Consider the following 23,954-nt stretch of genomic DNA (forward strand, 5'->3'; position numbering starts at 1 on the left):
TAGTTCATATGCATCTAAGATGGATTTTTTTCACCTCCTCATACATCCCAGATACCTCCTCCGGTAGTGATGCAAACACTTCACTAGCCCTACCTATCAGCTTTGTTTGAATCAGTAATACCCACAAGTCGTGTGGCCATTTCATTTGTTTAGCTACCTTCTCAAATGAAATGAAAAAGGCTTCTACCTCCTTCTCATCAAACCTTGGCAATGCTTGGACATATTTAAATAGATCCCCACCAAGCCGTCGACTATGATGCTCTTTCTCACTATCCTCATCACTATCATCCAACTATACATTTCCCTTTATGTCTGCCAATTTTAACTGACTGTCAATTTTCATGGCCATTTTCTGAAGTTCAAACTTCTCTCTTTATCTTTTTCCCTGATCTGTATCTCACTTTCTCTTTTTTTTTCAGCTTGGGCTATTCTTAATTTTCTTCTTTCTTCTCTCTCGCTTTCTTTTTCCTCTCTCTCTCTTTCGTATTCAACCTGCTTTAATTCTTTCTCGTGTCCCATTGTTTCAGGTGTAACTGAATTTTTGCCATTTCCAATGAGTCAAACTGTATCTCAGGCAACTTTAAATGCTTAGCCACCAGCATAATTACCTCATCTTTTTGCATTTTGTCAGGTAATGTTAACAGCAATGTTTTTGCCAAATCTAACAGTCTGCTTTTAGCCCCTGTCCGTAAGGTACTGCGTGTGATCGTCTCCACCCCCAAAAACGTCAGAGCCTCTGAAAGAGCCATTGTCCACAACACACTCCCCACTTAAACTAGAATACCACACCTGATACCAGCCTCCCCGAACAGGCGCCGGAATGTGGCGACTAGGGGCTTTTCACAGTAACTTCATTGAAGCCTACTCGTGACAATAAGCGATTTTCATTTTCATTTTCATAAGCAACCACAATATGCTCACCCCCTCACTGTCTTTAAGTTCACTAAGCCAATCCAATAGATAGTGTTTTATCCCCCTCGAGTCCCCAATTTGTTATGGGCCAAGGTTTAAAGAACCCCAAAGTGTATCACGGAGTTCACCTGACCCACAACTTTTAATAGATTGTGGTATGAGGAGCACACGGCCCACTCTACAGGTGTGGTACAGCAGAAATGGAAAAGTATTTTTTAAAGCAAAACAATATTTGTTCTATCATCTCAAGTTAACCTTTTTGAAACATACAGTGAACATCTTAGCAACCATTAATTCAAATACAACCCCAAAGACTACAACACTAAGTAATCCTTTAAGCTATCCTTTTAACATCCATACAACATAAAACACCTTTTACCAGAAGCACATCAGGTTAAAGTCACTACTGTTATTAGTTTTAAATTAACAGAATCGATTTACAGTCTTTAGATTACAGAGAGAGATTCATACACCTTCTGGCTGTGACTGCAGCTATCCAGCTCTGAAAACAAAACTAAAACCCACCCTGCAGCCTGCTCAAAAATGAAAGTAAAAAGCTGACAGACAGCCCAGCTCCACCCACTCTCTGACATCACTGCAGTAGTAAACACCTATTTCTTAAAGGTACTCTCACTACAGATATTTATATACACACCCATTTATAAACACCCATTTCTTAAAGGTACTCTCACATGACAGGTGGAGCGATGAACTTAAATGTCCATGACTCACCCCCATTTGTGTGGAGATATCCGAGTGTCAACTGGTGTCCGGGGGGGTATTGTGCCGGGCGCTCGGGGTGAGTGAGGCCCGGCTCTTGAGGGGGAGGTGAGGCCACTTCATCCCCACTGTTGGGAGGAAAATCTCCCTCTTGTGGGTATTTTGATCCGATTCCTGGGGCGACTGTGCCCGAAGCTCGGTGTGCTGCTCCCCCCCTCTGCTCCCCCCCGCCCCCCCCCCCCCCCCCCATCCCCCGTCCCCAGCACGGCTCCTCTCGGTGATGTATCTGGGGAAATGAGGCTTGTGCGGACCCGAGAGTTCATCTGCTGAGATAGGCCCTCCAACACCCCCCCCACCACCACCACCACCCTCTCTCGAGGACCTCTGGTTAACAGTCTATAAAGAAGAAACTTAACTCAGGAACAAAGCAGTATAAATATGATTTCTTGAGGTATGGTTTTGTCCTTTATGAGGACCTACATGTGCAAGGTAGGATGTTTCATTTTTGTGAAGATGAAGATGTCACAAAGGAACTGCCTGGAGTCTGCACCTGATATGCTCATTGGCCTTTACACTTTATTCATGTGAGAACATGAGGACCAAGCCAGGCTCCCCTTTTGCATTAACAGTAAGCAAACGTGGCATGGGGCGCGAAGGTTGGCTGGCCGGTGTGGGTCCTGATGGTCAGCTGATTGGTAAAAGTGGGTCCTGGGAAAAAAGTTTGGAAAACACTGCTGTAGGCTGCCATTTCTGACCCCAGTTCAATTAAGATTTTTAACTGTGAAACGCTAAAGTAGTACAGCTGTCTTGATAATTGAAACAAAATAGGCGAACTATCTCGTGGAACTTGCATCTGACGAGTGACTTAAGCTGGTATCCAGCAAGAAAGGTTTGATGGACCTTTGGTTCCACACACAATCTGAGTATCTTGGACTTGCCCACACAGCTCAGAAACATTTGCTTGCATTCCGTCCAACAAACATTGCAAAATCGGATTTTCCACACCTGTGAGCTTGTAAATAAAGATGAAGAGCTGGCTGAATGCGGAGAACAACATTATACTGGAGCTCTCCAGTTGGAGCCAGTCATTACCTCATTGGTGTCTCAAAAACAGAGCCTTTCTTCCCCTTAATTCTGAATAGTTTTTTTTGTAGTGGTAAACAAGAGTGGGTGGGGTAGTCCATGGGGTCTTTTGTGGCAAATGTTTTGCCCCACCTTAGTAGCATTAAGGATTACACCATCAGGTGTGGTTTCAACGACATCTATTTCATAATAGTGTTGGGTCATGTATAGGAACCAGGTCTAGAAAATAACTGGCCCTTGTAAGCTTCCATACTTCATGAGTTCAGTGTCAGTATGAAAGTAAAACTGCTGTACACTGCACTAAACCAGCCATGTCAATCAGAGAGTGGAATAGAGTAAGTTAACTCCTCCAGGAAGTCTTGCTTTGCTTCATTCTGGTATCAGGATCAATTGTAACACTGGATTCATGCTGCCTTTACATTTCATCTTCAATGTTAAGCAAAGCCTTCTCCCAAATACAAATGGATTGAAGAGTCCAGAATCAGAAAGAGATCATAAACTGCAATGACTGGCTCAGAATTTTCCTATGGTTTAACAATAAAAATAGTTTGGTTGCATAGTTAACAGTCGATAAAGAGCTTTGACTGGGCCTTTTGCATTAATTCACTTTACTTAACAGAATACTGTAATGAGATAGGGACTTAATTTAGACAAACTCACAAGTACAGCTACCTGAAAGTACAAGTTTAACTTTGTCCCCATAGTACCCAATATCTAACTAGCAACAGCATTGCACCCCTGGGTTATAATCCCTTTGTGATCTGGACTAGATATTTATCATCTGTTACACATACACCTTCACTGAAATTGAAAGAGTTTATCGAACAATGATTTGAGCCTGCTTTTTTGTTGAGTCGTGAATCTCCGTGGACCTGCCAAGATGGTGGGCAAGACCCAGATCCGGAGGTCCAGCACCCCATTTCCAACAGATTTTATTTTTACCGGTAGGGAAAAAGCATCGGGTTTGACTGACACATAAAAGAAATCAGAGCTCAGTGGGACAAGCTCAAACTGACACCATTTTCACAGTTGCAAGAGTAGAGTGGATATAAATGTTCTTGAAGGGTGGGAGAGGTCTGCAGAACTATCAAGCTGTGAAGTTACTTAAATCCCCTAAATTAATCCAGTCCTGCAGACGTCTACAGCTGTTTTATGGCTCGCTCGTCCCACCGAGGGGTGTCGCCTTTGGCAGGACCAGAAGATCCCTTTGGTGGTAAGGGCGGGAAGATCCCACTGCTCGCCTCGCAATTACAATAGATGCTTGTTGACATTACCCTATGTTTTGTCATTTGCCATTAATTACATCACTTGATCCCAATCAGATCCCATGACCTGCTTACCTAAGTCTAAACACAGTAGGCGGGTTTATCCAGTCCAGTAGCTGCATTTTCCAGCATGGCAAACCCCCGCCAGCAGTGGGATTCTCTGTTCCCGCAGCTGGCCAATGGGGTTTCCTATTGTGGCCACCCCTCACCGTCAGGAAACCCGCGGGTGTGGGTGCACTGCCGGTGGACCAGAGGATCCCGCCGACAAAGAATTCTGCTAAATGTCTCAAATTATCTGTCCTCCAGTAAATCTCCAGCAGTCATAATAAAATTCCACTAGGCCTGTCTTTGTGAATACATACATGGTTGGAATGAATGATGATCTCACTTTTACGACATCTTAACTGCACCGATTGCAGACACACCGTCTGCCTGTAGGTCAATCCAGGATCTATTTTAAATATTACTGTAACAGATGTTTATATCTTAACCCAGGCTTTTAATAACATTACTGCCCCATATATATATAAAACTATCTATGTAAGGATTTTCTACATTTATCGCACATTACTAATGGTTGCCTGCTTTCCACCTTCTTTTTTTTTTAAAGTATTTTTATTAAGGTTTTGCAGAATTTTTCATAATAAAACAGTAGTAACAATAATAACAAAACAAACAAGAGTGAACATTAACATAGTGTAAAAAGAGAATATTCAATAACAATTAAATAGACATTACCCCACGCGACGCAGTCTTCCCACACCATCCCAATGAAGCACTCACCACCACCACCCCCCCCCCCCTCCCCCCCCCCCCCCACAGATTGCTGCTGCTGACATTTTAATTTTCCCCGAGAAAATCGACGAACGGCTGCCACCTCCGAGAGAACCCCGGCGAAGACCCTCTTAAGGCAAACTTTATTTCCTCGAGGCTGAGAAACCCAGCCATGTCGTTAACCCAAGTCTCTACACTCGGGGGCTTCGAGTCCCTCCACATTAATAAAATCTGTCTCCGGGCTACAGGGGAGGCAAAGGCCAAGACGTCAGCCTCTTTCGCCCCCTGAACCCCCGGGTCTTCTGACACTCCAAAGATCGCTGTCTCTGGACTCGGCACCACCCGTGTGTTAAGCACCTTGGACATTGCCCTCGCGCACCCTTGCCAGAACTCTCTAAGCTCCGGGCATGCCCAAAACAGGTGGACATGTTTGCAGGGCTGCCCTTGCACCTCATACAACTGTCTTCTACCCCAAAACCTTGATCATTCTCGTTGCCGACATGTGTGCCCGGTGGACCACCTTAAATTGAATTAGACTGAGCCTGGCACATGATGAGGAGGAATTAACCCTGCCCAGCACCTCTGCCCACAGACCCGCTTCCAACTCCTCACCTAGCTCCTCCTCCCACTTGCCCTTGAGCTCCTCCACCGTGGTTTTCTCCGCCTCCTGTAGTTCCTGGTAGATATCCGACACCTTCCCCTCCCCCACCCAGGTGCCGGAGACAACACTCCTGTATACTCAGTGGCGGTAGCGTCGGAAAGGTCACTACCTGTTTTTTCAGGAAGGCTCGTACTTGCAGATATTTAAAGGCGTTTCCTGGCGGCAGATTAAATTTGTCCTCTAGCTCCTTCAAACTGGGAAAGCTTCTGTCTATGAACAGATCTCCCGTCCTTCTGATGCCTGCACTCTGCCAGCTCTGGAACCCACCATCCATCCTACCCGGGACAAACCTGTGGTTGTTACATATCGGGGTCCAGACCGACGCTCCCTCCACCTTCTTCTACCTCCTCCACTGTCCCCAGATCCGCAGTGTTGCCACCACCACTGGACTTGTGGAGTAACGGGTCGGCGAGAACGGGTAAGGAGCCATTATCAAAGCTCCCAGACTAGTACCTTTACATGACGCCGCCTCCAGCGGCTCCCCCCCCCCCATCGCCCCACTTCCTAATCATAGCTATATTGGCTGCCCAGTAGTAGTTGCGAAAGTTCGGCAGCACCAACCCACCCCCAACCTCCCCCGCCGACTGCGCTCCAACAGCGATCTCCTTACTCGCGGGGTCTTATTCGCCCACACAAAGCCCATAATGATCCTACTCACTCGCTTAAAAAAGGCCTTAGGGATTAAGGTAGGGAGGCACTGAAAGCAAACAAAAATCTGGGGATCACAGACATTTTCACGGTCTGCACCCTCCTTGCCAGTGACAGTGGGAGCATGTCCCACCTTTTAAAGTCCCCTTCCATTTGCTCCACCAACCGGGTCAGGTTGAGCCTGTGCAGGGCATCCCATTTCCTGGCCACCTGTATACCCAGGTAACGAAAACTTTTCTCTACCATCCTGGGCGGCAGCTCTTTCAGTCTCTCCTCCTGCTCCTTGGCCTGGATCACAAACAACTCACTCTTTTCCATCTTCAGTTTGTACCCTGAAAAACTACCAAAATCCCTCCGGATCAGCAAAACCGCCCCCATCCTCTCCACAGGGTCCAAAATGTACAGGAGCAAATCATCCGCATATAGCGAGACCCGATGTGGGACCTGAGTGACCCAAGCCGGTGGGACTCAGCCAAACTTGTCAGCCACTCGGCCCATCGGGGCCCGGAGAATCGCCGGGGGGGGGGGGTGGGGGCCGCTGTCAACGGCCCCTGACCGGTGCGGCCGGAATCACGCGGGCGCCTGAGAATCGGCACCGGAGAATGGGGATGCCGGTGGGAAGGCGTGATTGTCATGTTCCCGCAGGGATTCTCCGACCCGGCACCGTGTCATAAGAACATAAGAACTAGGAACAGGAGTAGGCCATCTGGCCCCTCGAGCCTGCTCCGCCATTCAATGAGATCATGGCTGATCTTTTGTGGACTCACCTCCACTTTCCAGCCCGAATACCATAACCCTTAATCCCTTTATTCTTCAAAAAACCATCTATCTTTATCTTAAAAACATTTAATGAAGGAGCCTCTACTGCTTCACTGGGCAAGGAATTCCATAGATTCACAACCCTTTGGGTGAAGACGTTCCTCCTAAACTCAGTCCTAAATCTACTTCCCCTTATTTTGAGGCTATGCTCCCTAGTTCTGCTTTCACCCGCCAGTGGAAACAACCTGCCCGCATCTATCCTATCTATTCCCTTCATAATTTTATATGTTTCTATAAGATTCCCCCTCATCCTTCTAAATTCCAACGAGTACAGTCCCAGTCTACTCAACCTCTCCTTGTAATCCAACCCCTTCAGCTCTGGGATTAACCTAGTGAATCTCCTCTGCACACTCTCCAGCGCCAGTACATCCTTTCTCAAGTAAGGAGATCAAAACTGAACACAATACTCCAGGTGTGGCCTCATTAACACCTTGTACAATTGCGGCATAACCTCCCTAGTCTTAAGCTCCATCCCTCTAGCAATGAAGGTCAAAATTCCATTCGCCGTCTTAATCACCTGTTGCACCTGTAAACCAGCTTTTTGCGACTCGTGCACTAGCACACCCAGGTCTCTCTGCACAGCAGCATGTTTTAATATTTTATCATTTAAATAATAATCCCTTTTGCTGTTATTCCTACCAAAGTGGATAATCTCACATTTGTCAACATTGTATTCCATCTGCCATACCCTAGCCCATTCACTTAACCTATCCAAATCCCTCTGCAGACTTCCAGTATCCTCTGCACTTTTTGCTTTGCCACTCATCTTAGTATCGTCTGCAAACTTGGACACATTGCCCTTGGTCCCCAACTCCAAATCATCTATGTAAATTGTGAACAATTCTGGGCCCAACACTGATCCTTGAGGGACACCACTAGCTATTGATTGCCAACCAGAGAAACACCCATTAATCCCCACTCTTTGCTTTCTATTAATTAACCAATCCTCTATCCATGCTACTACATTACCCTTAATGCCATGCATCTTTATCTTATGCAGCAATCTTTTGTGTGGCACCTTGTCAAAGGCTTTCTGGAAATCCAGATATGCCATATCCATTGGCTCCCCGTTATCTACCGCACTGGTAATGTCCTCAAAAAATTCCACTAAATTAGTTAAGCACGACCTGCCCTTTATGAACCCATGCTGCGTCTGCCCAATGGGCCAATTTCCATCCAGATGCCTCGCTATTTCTTCCTTGATGATAGATTCCAGCATCTTCCCTACTACTGAAGTTAAGCTCACTGGCCTATAATTACCTGCTTTCTGCCTACCATCTTTTTTAAACAGTGTCGTCACGTTTGCTAATTTCCAATCCGCCGGGACCACCCCAGAGTCTAGTGAATTTTGGTAAATTATCACTAGTGCATTTGCAATTTCCCTAGCCATCTCTTTTAGCACTCTGGGATGCATTCCATCAGGGCCAGGAGACTTGTCTACCTTTAGCCCCATTAGCTTGCCCATCACTACCTCCTTAGTGATAACAATCCTCTCAAGGTCCTCACCTGTCATAGCCTCATTTCTATCAGTCACTGGCATGTTATTTGTGTCTTCCACTGTGAAGACCGACCCAAAAAACCTGTTCAGTTCCTCCAGCCATTTCCTTATCTCCCATTATTAAATCTCCCTTCTCATCTTCTAAAGGACCAATATTTACCTTAGCCACTCTTTTTTGTTTTATATATTTGTAGAAACGTTTACCATCTGTTTTTATATTCTGAGCAAGTTTACTCTCATAATCTATCTTACTCTTCTTTATAGCTTTTTTAGTAGCTTTCTGTTGCCCCCTAAAGATTTCCCAGTCCTCTAGTCTCCCACTAAGCTTTGCCACTTTGTATGCTTTTTCCTTCAATTTGATACTCTACCTTATTTCCTTAGATGTCCACGGTCGATTTTCCCTCTTTCTACCATCCTTCCTTTTTGTTAGTATAAACCTTTGCTGAGCACTGTGAAAAATCGCTTGGTAGGTTCTCAGTGTTCCTCAACTGTTTCACTATAAAGTCTTTGCTTCCAGTTTACCTTAGCTAGTTCTTCTCTCATCCCATTGTAATCTCCTTTGTTTAAGCACAAAACACTAGTGTTTGATTTTACCTTCTCACCCTCCATCTGTATTTTAAATTCCACCACATTGTGATCGCTCCTTCCGAGAGGATCCCTAACTATGAGATCATGAATCAATCCTGTCTCATTACACAGGACCAGATCTAGGACCGCTTGTTCCCTCATAGGTTCCATTACATACTGTTCTAGGAAACTATCGTGGATACATTCTATAAACTCCTCCTCAAGGCTGCCTTGACCGACCTGGTTAAACCAATCGACATGTAGATTAAAATCCCCCATGATAACTGCCGGACCATTTCTACATGCATCCGTTATTTATTTGTTTATTGCCTGCCCCACCATAATCTTACTATTTGGTGGCCTATAGACTACTCCTATCAGTGACTTTTTCGCCTTACTCTTCCTGATTTCCACCCAAATGGATTCAACCTTGTCCTCCATAGCACCGATGTCATCCCTTACTATTGCCCGGATGTCATCCTTAAATAACAGAACTACACCACCTCCCTTACCATCCACTCTATCCCTCCGAATAGTTTGATACCCTTGGATATTTAATTCCCAGTCGTGACCATGTTTCAGTAATGGCCACTTTAACCATGTTTCAATGGTTTGCACAATAAAATGGATAAACTAACGATACAAATGTAGATAAACGATTTAGGTCTAATAACCATTAGAGAGACATGGGACTGGATTCTCCATCCCGCCGCACCAGATTTCTGGTTCAGCACGCCGGCGGGAAGCTCCATTACGCTGGCTGGCCATTGTGGGGCAGGCCCACGCCATTGGGAAACCTCCGTGCTGCTGGCAAAATGGAGCATCCCAACAGCGGAGAATCGAGCCCATGGTTACAAGGTGACCAAGGTTAGGAAATAAATACCTCATGGTTCACAACATTTTGAAAAGAGAGGTGGATTGGAAAAGGTGGAGGGGTAGTCCTGATAATAAAGAATAGCATAAGGGCATCAGTGAGAAAAAATCCTGATGCAGAATGTCAGGAAGTAGAAGGAGCATAGGTGGAGACAGGAATAGCAAGGATCAGCAAATGCTGGTGGGAGCAGCAGATGGGGCATACTGTTTGATACGAGCAACTGGTGGAGCTATTTTTTTTCAAGCTGCTACTATGCAGGAGCAATGGGGGTGGTATTCATCACTAACAGGATGCTGATGTCAAGCCAAAAAGATGGCTACCTATTTTGTACCTATTACAAAAATGCACAATGTGGTATATGAATTTTAGTGCTAGTGGATGCTAGATATGCAAGCCATACATCCCAAACACTGGTGCATCGTATCAATATATTAATTGATGATATAAATTGTGTGAAGTGTTGAGGCCCCAGCACTGATCCCTGTAGTGCACCGCTCGTTAAATCTTGCCAACCAGAAAAAGACCTATTTATGCCTATTCAGGGGCGTCATTCTCCGACCCCCCGCCGGGTCGGAGAATGGCCGTTGGCTGCCGTGAATCCCGCCCCCGCCGAAGTCTCCGGTACCGGAGATTGGGCGGGGGCGGGAATCGGGCCGCGCCGGTTGGCGGGCCCCCCCGCTCAATTCTCCAGCCCGGATGGGCCGAAGTCCCGCCGAGAAATTGCCTGTCCCGTCGGCGTAAATTAAAGTAGGTATTTACCGGCGGGACAAGGGCTCCGGGGTCCTGGGGGTGGCGCGGGGCGATCTGACCCCGGGGGGTGCCCCCCCACGGTGGCCTGGCCCGCGATCGGGGCCCACCGATCCGCGGGCGGGCCTGTGCCGTGGGGGCACTCTTTCCTTTCCGCCTCCGCAACGGCCTCCACCATGGCGGAGGCGGAAGAGACTCTCCCCACTGCGCATGCGCGGGAAACTGTCAGCGGCCGCTGACACTCCCGCGCATGCGCCGCCCGGGGATGTCATTTCCGCGCCAACTGGCGGGGCAACAAAGGCCGTTTCCACCAGCTGGCGGGGCGGAAATCCCTCCGGCGCCGGCCTAGCCCCTCAATGTCGGGGCTCGGCCCCCAAAGATGCGGAGCATTCCGCACCTTTGGGGCGGCGCGATGCCCATCTGATTGGCGCCGTTTTGGGCGCCAGTCGGTGGACATCGCGCCGTTGGGGGAGAATTTCGCCCCTGTTTCCTGTTAGTCAGCCAATATTCTGTCTGTGCCAATATGTTACTCCCATTAGCTTTTACTTTCCACATTAACCTTTGATGTGGCACTTTAATGCCTTCTGGAAATCCAAACACAGTAAATCAAAGGACATCCACTGGTTCCCCTTTATCCACAGCACGTTACTTCTTCAAAGAATTTCAATAAATTGATTAAACATGATTTCCCTCTCACAAAACCATGTTGACTCTGCCTGATTCCATTGGATTTATCTAAGTGCCCTGCTATAATCTTTTTAATAATTGTTTCTAACATTTTCCACAAAAGATATGAAGCCAAATGGTCTGTAAGGTAAAGGTAAGGTAAAGGTAATGTCCTGTTATTTGTCTGCCTCCCTTTTTGAACCAAATATTTATAATTCCAATCGAGTTGAATCTTCTCCGGATAGGGGGAATTTTGGCAATTTTAAGCCAGCACATCAATCTCACTTGTCATTTATTTTAAGACCCTAGAAGAAGCTCATCAGGATCAAGGGATTTGTCACCCACAGATCCAGGAATTTCCTCAGTAACACCTCCTTGCTGATGGTATTGCTAGAAATAGGAAGATAGAGCAGATAAACACGTGGCTAAACAGCTGGTGTAGGAGGGAGGGTTTCCATTATCTGGACCACTGGGAGCTCTTCCGGGGCAGGTGTGACCTGTATAAGAAGGACGGGTTGCATCTAAACCGGAGAGGCATAAATATCCTGGCCGCGAGGTTTGCTAGTGTCACACGGGAGGGTTTAAACTAGTATGGCAGGGGGGTGGGCACGGGAGCAATAGGTCAGAAGGTGAGAGCATTGAGGGAGAACTCGGGAATAGGGACAGTGTGGCTCTGAGGCAGAGCAAACGGGGAGAAGTTGCTGAACACAGCGGGTCTGGTGGCCTGAAGTGCATATGTTTTAATGCAAGGAGCATTACGGGTAAGGCAGATGAACTTAGAGCTTGGATTACTACTTGGAACTATGATGTTGTTGCCATTACAGAGACCTGGTTGAGGGAAGGGCAGGATTGGCAGCTAAACGTTCCAGGATTTAGATGTTTCAGGCGGGATAGAGGGGGATGTAAAAGGGGAGGTGGAGTTGCGCTACTTGTTCGGGAGAATATCACAGCTGTACTGCGAGAGGACACCTCAGAGGGCAGTGAGGCTATATGGGTAGAGATCAGGAATAAGAAGGGTGCAGTCACAATGTTGGGGGTATACTACAGGCCTCCCAACAGCCAGCGGGAGATAGAGGAGCAGATAGGTAGACAGATTTTGGAAAAGAGTAAAAACAACAGGGTTGTGGTGATGGGGGACTTCAACTTCCCCAATATTGACTGGGACTCACTTAGTGCCATGGGCTTAGACGGGGCGGAGTTTGTAAGGAGCATCCAGGAGGGCTTCTTAAAACAATATGTAAACAGTCCAACTAGGGAAGGGGCGGTACTGGTATTGGGGAATGAGCCCGGCCAGGTGGTAGATGTTTCAGTAGGGGAGCATTTCGGTAACAGTGACCACAATTCAGTAAGTTTTAAAGTACTGGTGGACAAGGATAAGAGTGGTCCGAGGATGAATGTGCTAAATTGGGGGAAGGCTAATTATAACAATATTAGGCGGGAACTGAAGAACATAGATTGGGGGCGGATGTTTGAGGGCAAATCAACATCTGACATGTGGGAGGCTTTCAAGTGTCAGTTGAAAGGAATACAGGACCGGCATGTTCCTGTGAGGAAGAAAGATAAATACGGCAATTTTCGGGAACCTTGGATGACGAGTGATATTGTAGGCCTCGTCAAAAAGAAAAAGGAGGCATTTGTCAGGGCTAAAAGGCTGGGAACAGACGAAGCCTGTGTGGCATATAAGGAAAGTAGGAAGGAACTTAAGCAAGGAGTCAGGAGGGCTAGAAGGGGTCACGAAAAGTCATTAGCAAATAGGGTTAAGGAAAATCCCAAGGCTTTTTACACGTACATAAAAAGCAAGAGGGTAGCCAGGGAAAGGGTTGGCCCACTGAAGGATAGGCAAGGGAATCTATGTGTGGAGCCAGAGGAAATGGGCGAGGTACTAAATGAATACTTTGCATCAGTATTCACCAAAGAGAAGGAATTGGTAGATGTTGAGTCTGGAGAAGGGGGTGTAGATAGCCTGGGTCACATTGTGATCCAAAAAGACGAGGTGTTGGGTGTCTTAAAAAATATTAAGGTAGATAAGTCCCCAGGGCCTGATGGGATCTACCCCAGAATACTGAAGGAGGCTGGAGAGGAAATTGCTGAGGCCTTGACAGAAATCTTTGGATCCTCGCTGTCTTCAGGGGATGTCCCGGAGGACTGGAGAATAGCCAATGTTGTTCCTCTGTTTAAGAAGGGTAGCAAGGATAATCCCGGGAACTACAGGCCGGTGAGCCTTACATCAGTGGTAGGGAAATTACTGGAGAGAATTCTTCGAGACAGGATCTACTCCCATTTGGAAGCAAATGGACGTATTAGTGAGAGGCAGCACGGTTTTGTGAAGGGGAGGTCGTGTCTCACTAACTTGATAGAGTTTTTCGAGGAGGTCACTAAGATGATTGATGCAGGTAGGGCAGTAGATGTTGTCTATATGGACTTCAGTAAGGCCTTTGACAAGGTCCCTCATGGTAGACTAGTACAAAAGGTGAAGTCACACGGGATCAGGGGTGAACTGGCAAGGTGGATACAGAACTGGCTAGGCCATAGAAGGCAGAGGGTAGCAATGGAGGGATGCTTTTCTAATTGGAGGGCTGTGACCAGTGGTGTTCCACAGGGATCAGTGCTGGGACCTTTGCTCTTTGTAGTATATATAAATGATTTGGAGGAAAATGTAACTGGTCTGATTAGTAAGTTTGCAGACGACACAAAGGTTGGTGGAATTGCGGATAGCGATGAGGACTGTCTGAGGATACAGCAGGATTTAGATTGTCTGGAGACTTGGGCGGAGAGATGGCAGATGGAGTTTAATCCGGACAAATGTGAGGTAATGCATTTTGGAAGGTCTAATGCAGGTAGGGAATATACAGTGAATGGTAGAACCCTCAAGAGTATTGAAAGTCAAAGAGATCTAGGAGTACAGGTCCACAGGTCATTGAAAGGGGCAACACAGGTGGAGAAGGTAGTCAAGAAGGCGTACGGCATGCTTGCCTTCATTGGCCGGGGCATTGAGTATAAGAATTGGCAAGTCATGTTGCAGCTGTATAGAACCTTAGTTAGGCCACACTTGGAGTATAGTGTTCAATTCTGGTCGCCACACTACCAGAAGGATGTGGAGGCTTTAGAGAGGGTGCAGAAGAGATTTACCAGAATGTTGCCTGGTATGGAGGGCATAAGCTATGAGGAGCGGTTGAATAAACTCGGTTTGTTCTCACTGGAACGAAGGAGGTTGAGGGGCGACCTGATAGAGGTATACAAAATTATGAGGGGCATAGACAGAGTGGATAGTCAGAGGCTTTTCCCCAGGGTAGAGGGGTCAATTACTAGGGGGCATAGGTTTAAGGTGAGAGGGGCAAGGTTTAGAGTAGATGTACAAGGCACGTTTTTTACGCAGAGGGTAGTGGGTACCTGGAACTCGCTACCGGAGGAGGTAGTGGAAGCAGGCACGATAGGGACATTTAAGGGGCATCTTGACAAATATATGAATAGGATGGGAATAGAAGGATACGGACCCAGGAAGTGTAGAAGATTCTAGTTTAGTCGGGCAGTATGGTCGGCACGGGCTTGGAGGGCCGAAGGGCCTGTTCCTGTGCTGTACATTTCTTTGTTCTTTGTTGTTCTTTGTATTTTTTAAAGAGTTCCTCCCTTCACCGCAGCGGGTGGACACTAAGAACAGTGCAATGGAAACATTCACAGCGGTGTAACAATATGGATATTGTATGGCATATGAAGGGTAAATAATTTTATGTAAATACATCTAGCCACCAGAGGGTGATCAAGAGCAGTCACATAGGTCACGTGACACCCTTGAGTCAGGGAGAAGGTGTTTAGACCTGAGAGTAGTTGTGTATTTTGTAGATAGTTATCGCATAGTTTATTTAGCAGCCTTTGTACTTAGGAAGACATTAGGATCTCGTTCTAAGTAGTGCTAATAAATTAGCTTTTGTTAATCAACATAGCTTGATGTTCTTTGTTGGACACTACACATTAAAGCCATCCTTACCAAGAAACAGAGAACATCACAAGTGGTACTCGGGAAAAATGGAAATGTCCCATTTAACCTCCGTTTTACCGCCATTCCCAAAATGTCATAGCCCAGCAGCAAATAGAAGCGCTACAAGTAGGAGTTATAATGTATTCCACCCACTAGAGGGCTAAGCAGCTCACTGCAGTGCCCCAAGCCCATCATTTATGGGGAGGAAAGGTGGAGAGAATGCCTGTGCGCAATGTACCAAAACTATGAAGAGATTCTTCACACATTTAAACGTGTCCGCCATTTCAGTATGTTATGCTGAGGACATCTTCTACTGGTTTGAGATTACTTTTCCAAATTGTCGGCAACAGCCGAAGGCGAATAAATAACGTGACATTGCAGGACGAGTGCCCGGGCGGTATTAAAGAACTTCTTCAGGTGGAAGAAGGCATTAAGTCTCTAACTTGGCCCCATTCGGTCCTCAATTTTATGACACTGAGACACTGCAGAAATTTTAATTATTTTCAATCAACTAAAATACTACTCAGAAAGAGAAAGCCAGAGTAACATCAGAGGGACTCCCAAGAAAAGTGTCTTGTCCAAGGGGAGGGGAGGGAGGTCAATACCTCCTAGTAGAGCCTCAATAGGGGAAACTGCTGCTCGGTGATTGTGAACGGGTTTGATTGCTGCTCCTGCGAGAACAGGATACAATTTCCCCGCAGTGTTACTTGATACCGTGCAATCAATCTTCTCATTAATCGAAATGTATGGGTACCTGGTGAAGTAATATCCTGTCTAAATAATTCACAGTATGTGCTACATCATTGATAGCTGCAAGAGATTCGAGATTGTCTGTATTCATGTGCTGCGGAACTAACAGGAGTTGGTTTTACGATTGATTTTTTTTGGGGGGGGGGGCGTACTGAATACTGCACAATTGGAGGTGTTCCCTCTGCACGATAGGCGGATTCTGCAGTTGCATCTGAAATAAAGTTTCCGCCCATGCTTTGAGAAAGTTTGCAACAGTTGCCCCAGTCGAGTAGTTGTTGCCGAGCAGTTTTCTTCGGCTTCACGCAGGGAAGGCGGTCCTCACTTTTTGGACAGGGCCCAGCAGTGCTAGCTCAATCGACTCACGTCCGCCTGGAACAAAGAACGTCCCTCCCCTCCCCCCGCACCGAAGTCCAAGGAAGCTTTGTACACGCTGTCAAAGACACTTTGTGAAAGAAAGAATCCCCAAGAAAGAATCCTAATGATTGAGCAAAGCCACAACTGTGTTCCCGGGGAGGAACTGAAGTCTACGAGGTTTCCCAGTAAAAGAGACTCTAAAAACGTTTCACTTAAGTAAGTACGACTTATTCCCTCCAAAGCGTTAACTTGCAGTTGCTGAAGGCAGCATTGTTTCCAAAGAAGGTCTGATTTTGAAACTTGATAATCTGCTTTGCAGTTTATTTTGTGTATAACCCCACTGATATTGTCGACTTTCGTTTCAAGTTTACTTTTGGATTAAATCACTTTTCATTCAAATAACATTAGATAATTTGCATGTGCCTTATAAAATGCCACATTGTTTTATATTTAAATGGTATTTATGAATAAGGGGTTGGGTGCCTTGCAAATTACCCTTGCACCTATTGCTTGATACATTTCATGGTGATCATAGAATTTACAGTGCAGGAGGCCATTCGGCCCATCGAGTCTGCACCTGCCCTTGGAACGTGCATTCTACCCAAGCCCACACCCCATCCCAGTAACCCCACGTAACTTTCTTGGATACTAAGGACAATTTCGCATGACCAATCCACCGAACCCACACATCTTTGGACTGCGGGAGGAAACCGGAGCACCCGGAGGGAACCCACGCAAACACTGGAAGAACGTGCAGACTCCGCACAGACAGTGACCCAAGCCGGGAATTGAAACTGGGACCCTGGAGCTGTGAAGCAACTGTGCTACCCACTGTGCTACCATGATCACCTCTATAAATATACAAAGGGCCAATATATAAGTTGACTGACACCCCCAACGTGGCTTCCAGGAAATGGAGGTATTTAGAAACTGGGTACTTAAAACAAAGTCTAAAGCAAGTAATATTGTTAATGAAGTATTTCTTGATAGACTTTGGTGTTTTTAGAAGACAAACATTCCTTTTCAATAGGATTAAACTTGCCCTTCTGCATTGTTGGATTGAAGACTAAGTTTTTCACCATCCTTGAAAATTTACATGGGTACGATAATTGTAACATAAAGGTGTAACCGTTGCCTATAAGTGAGTTGTCACTAAATTCCACAATCAACTGCTGATCTCACTCTGATCCATCATTGTGAGGCCTCCTGGGGAGGCTATAGTGAACCACTTGAGCTTGACATTCCATACTCCTCTTCAAAATAGTTCCCTGAGATCTTTTGCATCCACCCCACAGAGGGCAGGATGTGCCTTGGTTTGAAGAAGACCACTCCTCTGCTAGTGCAATATTCTTCAATCATGTGCTGCAATATCAGCCTAAATTTTGTGCTCTAGTCTCTGGAGCAGAACCTGAAACCACAGACTTCTGATTCCAAGGTCAGAATGCTTCCACTGAGGTCTTGCACAAACATTGTACTTCAAGCGAGATTTACTTGAGAAATGCAATTCCTACACTTGGATTATGCTATGTACCTTACAGCCTGCTCCTTAGAAAAACAGATTCACATCCTCTTAGAACATAGAAAATACAGTGCAGAAGGAGGCCATTCAGCCCATTGAATCTGCACCGACCCACTTAAGCCCTCACTTCCACCCTATCCCTGTAACCCAACAACCCCTCCTAACCTTTTTTGGTCACTAAGGGCAATTTATCATGGCCAATCCACCTAACCTGCACGTCTTTGGACTGTGGGAGGAAACCGGAGCACCCGGAGGAAACCCACACAGACACGGGGAGAACTTGCAAACTCCGCACAAACAGTGACCCAGCAGGGAATCGACCCTGGCGCTGTGAAGCCACAGTGCTAATCACTTGTGCTACCCTCTTGTAGCTACTCTGTCTCTACAGAATTTATTTTCTGTGGTTCAGTGCTTCAGCTTCACATCACTACTGTCCGTTCCATGTTTTGCTGCAACACCTTGAATGGGGTTGTCCTTGTCCTGTTCACACCTGCAACCTGCTCCAGTAGTCTGTTTCTAACTGCTAGTCCTACACTGCTGTTTGCTAAGTACCCACAGTGCTTTCAGCCCTATTTTCTTCCAAGCCCAGCGCACTCATCAATGATTAAAGCATGATGCTTGACTTACTCCTTCAGTGCTCCTATGTCCAAGCCAATCGTGATCTAGTTGCTGCTCCATTGCTCTCTTTTGGCCTCTTCCATGACTTCACTTAATCCTTCCAGTCTGTGTTCCATCCACTTTCTCACACGTAGACTGATTACCCAGATTCCTTTAGGTTCTTTTCACTATCATACTCGGTCACACCCTCCACCAATCTTGCCCAGTCCGCAATGAGACCATAAGACATAGGAGAAGTAGGCCATTCGGCCCATTGAGTCTACTCCCCCCATTCAATGAGATCATGGCTAATCTGATAATGCTCAATTCCTTTCCTGCCTTATTCCTGTATTAATTAAGAATCTCTGCCTTGAACATACTTAATGACCACACTTTACAGCTCTCTGCGGTATAGAATACTGCAGATTCACTGCACTCGGAGAGAAGTGAGGCACAATAGTTAGCACTGCTGCCTCACAGCACCAGGGGCCCGGGTTTAATTCCAACCTCGGGTGACTGTGTGGAGTATCCTGACATTGGTAATGAGAAAATGCTGGAGGAGTCAATTATTAAGGATGAAATAACTGAGCATTTGGAAAGTGGGGCAGGATCGGTCCAAGTCAGCATGGATTCACTAAAGGGAAATCATGCTTGACAAATCTTCTGGAATATTTTGAGGATGTGACCAGTAGAGTGGGCAAGGATGAACCAGTGGATGTTGTGTATCTGGACTTTCAAAAGGCTGTTGACAAGGTCCCACACAAGAGATTACTGAGCAAAATTAAAGGTCATGGTGGGGTAATGTATTGATGTGGATAGAGAACTGGTTGGCAGACAGGAAGTGGAGAGTGCGAATAAATGGGTCCTTTTCCGAGTGGCAGGCAGTAACTAGTGGGGTACCACAGTGTTCCCTGCTGGGACCCCAGTTGCTCACAATATATGTTAATGGTTTAGATGAAGGAATTGCATGCACTATCTCCTATTCTGCAGATGACACTGCTGGTTGGCAATGTATGCTGTGAGGAGGATGCAATGAGGCTGTAGGGTGACTTGGATAGGCTGGCTGAGTGGGCAAATACTTGGCTAATGCAATATAATGTGGGTAAATGTGAAGTTATCCACTTTGGTGGAAAAAAACAGGAAGGCAGATTATTATCTGAATGGTGGTAATTTAGGAAAAGGGAAAGTGCAACAAGACCTGGGTGTCATGGTGGAAGAGTCGCTGAAGGTTGATATGCAGGTACAGCAGACGGTGAGGAAAGCTAATGGCATTCTGGCCTTCATAGCGAGAGGATTTGAGTATAGGAATAGGGATGTCTTACTGCAGTTATACAGGGCCTTGGCGAGGCCACACTGAGTATTGTGTGCAGTTTTGGTCTAGTTTGAGGAAGGACATTCTTAATATTGAGGGTGTCCAGCGAAGGTTTACCAGACTAATTCCAGGCATGGCAGGACTGACATGAAGAAAGACTGGATCGACTGGGCTTGTACTCACTAGAGTTTAGAAGAATAAGAGGGCATCTCAGAAACATATACAATCCTGATGGGACTAGACATGCCAGATGCGGGAAGAATTTTCCCGATATTGGGGACTTCCAGAAACAAGAGTCACAGCCTAAGAATAAAGGGTAAGCTGTTTAGGACTGAGATGAGGAAGAGCTTCTTCAAGTTGTGAACTTGTGGAATTCTCTACCACAGAAAGCTGTTGGTGGCCAATTCGTTGGATATATTCAAGAGTGAGCTGGTCATGGCCCTTGCGGCTAAAGGGATCACGGGGCATGGAGAGAAAGCGGGAGTGGGATACTGAATTTGCATGATCAGCCATGATCATATTGAATGGTAGTGGAGGCTCACCTATTTTCTATGTTTGTACGTTCTCCCCATGTCTACGTGGGTTTCCTCTGTGTGCTCCGGTTTCCTCCCTCTAGTCCAAAGATGTGTAGGTTAGGTGGATGGCCATTCTAAATTGACCCTTGTAGGTAGGGGTAAGGGGATAGGGCAGTGAAGTGGACCTTGCTCGGGTGCTGTTTCAGAGGGTTGGTGCAGATTCGATGGGCCAAAAGACTTCCTGCATTGTAGGGATTCTATTCTATGATTCTCTGTCTGAAATGGGCGACCTCATATTCTGAGATTATGCCATCTGGTCCTAGACGCTCCCACAAGGGGAAGCAACCTCCGTCCCTACCCTGGCAAGCCGTTTGAGATTCTTTATGTCTCAATAAGGTTGTGTCTCATTCTTTTAAACGCCAATACATACAGGCTCAACCTCTCCTTGTAAGAACATCCCTCTGTAACCGGGATCAACCTATTAAACCTTCTCTAAGCTGCCTCCAATGCCAGTATATTTTTCCTTCGATAAAGGGACCAAAACTGTTCACAATATTCCAGGTATAGTCTAACTAGTGCCTTGTATAGTTCTAGCAGGACTTGCCTATTTTTATACCCCATTCCTTTTAAATAAAGGCCAACATCCCATTTGCCTTCTGTATCACCTGCTGAATGTGCATGCTAGCTTTTTATGATTTATGCGCAAGGCCCCCCCAAATCCTTCTGTATTGCAGTCTTTCAGTATTTAAATAATATTCAGTTCCTTTATTCTTCCTACCAAGTGCATAACTTCACATTTTCTTACTATATTAAGTGCATGCCAAGTGTGTGGTCCAAAATGCAGCTCCCGGATCAGGCTCATCAGCCATGGAAGGACCCATGATCAGTAACACGGGGTTTCTTAGGTGGACATACTCGTTAGCGAGTGATCGCTGAAGAAGAAGATAAAGTACTGTTTATTTGACCTCTAGATCCTTGTTCCAATTTGTATGCCTGCCTGAGCTCTCCATATCTATAGCTGGGATGGAGAGCTGTGACGTGAGAACTATGTATTTTGCAAAAGTATTTCCCAAAAGAAAGACACTGTGATATTCATCAACCGCTCACTGTTAACCTTTTGGGCAAAGCTCAGAACATCTGATTTCTCAGCTGTTGTCCTTCCAGTCTTCAGCAGCACCCTGTTGTATTTCTTTGCTGAATCACTTAACTTTGGAAGTAATTCTTCAGCCAGGAACAGTAAGTAGTACGGGAGTCCTGAGTGTAGAACCAAAGCAAGTGCACAGCCTTTGATGACAAAGGGATTGGAGCTAGAACATTTGAAATGGACCTGGGATAATGTTGGACCACTTTGTGGGGAAACCTAGCAGAAAAGATAAAATGCTGAAGTAAATATTAACTTCTGGGATAGGGAGACTGAATTGTAAAAAATAAAAGTGGCACAGGTTATTGAAGCAATGTTGGATCTCATGTGAAGCAATTGTGCTATCCACAATGCTACCGTGCTGCCCGTTTAGACCTATACTTGCTAGAGTTTAGAAGAATAAGAGGGAATCTAATTGAGGTTTATAAGACGATAAAGGGATTGACAATGTAAACTTGAGAGGATGTTTCCTCTTTGTAAAGTAATCTATAGCAAGTGGTCATAGTTTTAGTATAAGGGGTCGTATTGAATGGTAGTGGGCTCAAGGGGCTGAATTGTCTACTTCTGCTCCTAGTTCTTAAATAAACTATTTTGTATTGATTTGCACCATTTCACTCTGGCTCGAGACTGACAGCTCTACAAATTGGTCGTGCAAAAAGCACATATTCCTAAATTTTTCTTCTACGCTTAGAATGCAAGTTCAGAGATGCCATACTATTAACAACTGAGCTGCCATCTCTAGCCATGGATGAATTGTCACAAAGGTGTCAATTAAAGAATTTTTATTTTTACTTTACTGGTAAGATAAGTTTAATGTAGTAAGAGTTTGAGAAAAAATATAGTAGACTGAATAAACAGTTAATTAACACATGGAAAACACTTTAGTCAAATGGATGTTGATGTTCATTGGAGAAGGTTTGAAAGTGATGTACTCCAGGTATCAGTGCAGAATCCACATTCGTTCGCCATAAGGAGGGTTAAGAAGTCAAAAGACGACAGTTGGCACACAAATAGAGGGCGAGATTCTCCGACCCCCCGCCGGGTCGGAGAATTGCCGGGGGCTGGCGTGAATCCCGCCCCCGCCGGTTGCCGAATTCTCCACCACCGGATATTCGGCGGGAGCGGGAATTGCGCCGGTTGGCGGGCCACCCCCTGCGATTCTCCGGCCCGGATGGGCCGAAGTCCCGCCGCTAAAATACCTGTCTCGCTGGCGTAGATTAAACCACCTACCTTACTGACAGCGCGAGCGGGCTCCGGGGTCCTGGGGGGGCGCGGGGCGATCTGGCCCCGGGGGGTGCCCCCACGGTGGCCTGGCCCGCGATCGGGGCCCACCGATCCGCGGGCGGGCCTGTGCCGTGGGGGCACTCTTTCCCTTCCGCCTTCGCCACGGTCTCCACCATGGCGGAGGCAGAAGGGACTCTCTCCACTGCGCATGTGTGGGAATGCCGTCAGAGGCCGCTAACGCTCCTGTGCATGCGCCGCCCGGAGATGTCATTTCCGTGCCAGCTGGCGGGGCACCAAAGGCCTTTTCCGCCAGCTGGCGGGGTGGAAATTAGTCCGGCGCCTACCTAGCCCCTTAAGGTTGGGGCTCGGCCCCCAAAGATGCGGAGCATTCCGCACCTTTGGGGCGGCGCGATGCCCGACTGATTTGCGCCATTTTGGGCGCCAGTCGGCGGACATCGCGCCGTTTCCGGGGAATTTCGCCCAGAATGTGGAAAAATGAGGTAACACGTTTGGGAGAAAATAGAGAATGGAGTATACCCTCAATATAAAGATGCTAACCATTCTAGCTGGAAGAACAGCACCTACCTGTTCAAAAATATAATTCGTCAAAAGTGAGTACACGTGGTCAAATCATAGAAAAGGACAACCGCAAATTGCTGAGCCTCCTTCAACACCAACCCCTCAAACAAACTGCTGGCACCACCTAGAAAGGTGAGGGAAGCAGATGCATGGAAACCCTTCATCTTCCAAGTCACCACATCATCCTGACTTGGACATGTATTGCTTTTGCTTCACTGTGGCTGGATTTATAATTTTTTTTTTTACTGAACAGAATTATTGGGGTTCCTTCACGACATAGACTGGAGTGGTCCAAATAAATGATCGACTAACCTCTTGAATGACTGAGGATGAGTCAATTACAGCTTTTCCAATGGCATTAACATCCCAGGCAATTAAATGAATGCGGCTTTATAATTTGAAGGCCTAGATGGGAGTTAATTACAAACCTGTATAAAACATAGGTCAGCTCATAGTTTCAAAGTACTGTATACGATTTTGTGTCCCATTACCAGAAAGATATTAAAGCTACAGTGGGCATGCAACATATGTTTAACAAGCTAATGGCAGGAATAGTAAACAGCAGCTAGGAGAAAAAACTTGAAATAACAATTACTTTTCCTTGAAGCAGAGAATTTGTGACAACGATTAATTGATTTAAAATTGTCACTGACACCAAGAGTTGATTTGAGGCATTTCTTTATGCAGCGGATTACTCAAACCCATTTACTATGAGATCATCTTAAAAGGATGTCAAAGAAATATTTGAAGCAA

The 23,954-nt window shown here is 46.1% G+C and overlaps 1 protein-coding gene across 5 annotated transcripts in view; it reads left to right on the forward strand.

The window, feature by feature from the left end:
* gramd2b (GRAM domain-containing protein 2B) overlaps positions 1 to 23,954 on the forward strand; it is a 134,429-nt gene that overhangs the window by 50,754 nt on the left and 59,721 nt on the right. The window contains exon 1 of one of the 5 annotated variants that reach the window (XM_072516563.1): positions 16,216 to 16,530. The exons of 3 other annotated variants lie outside the window; for them this stretch is intronic. In XM_072516563.1, the coding sequence (XP_072372664.1) occupies positions 16,439 to 16,530 (92 nt within the window). In that variant the 5' untranslated portion in view covers positions 16,216 to 16,438. Of the gene's footprint in view, positions 1 to 16,215; positions 16,531 to 23,954 lie in introns of those variants that run through there. One more of the 5 variants, XM_072516565.1, reaches the window with a different exon arrangement.

This window comes from Scyliorhinus torazame, chromosome 9, assembly GCF_047496885.1.
Source record: "Scyliorhinus torazame isolate Kashiwa2021f chromosome 9, sScyTor2.1, whole genome shotgun sequence".
Classification (NCBI taxonomy): Eukaryota; Metazoa; Chordata; class Chondrichthyes; order Carcharhiniformes; family Scyliorhinidae; genus Scyliorhinus; species Scyliorhinus torazame.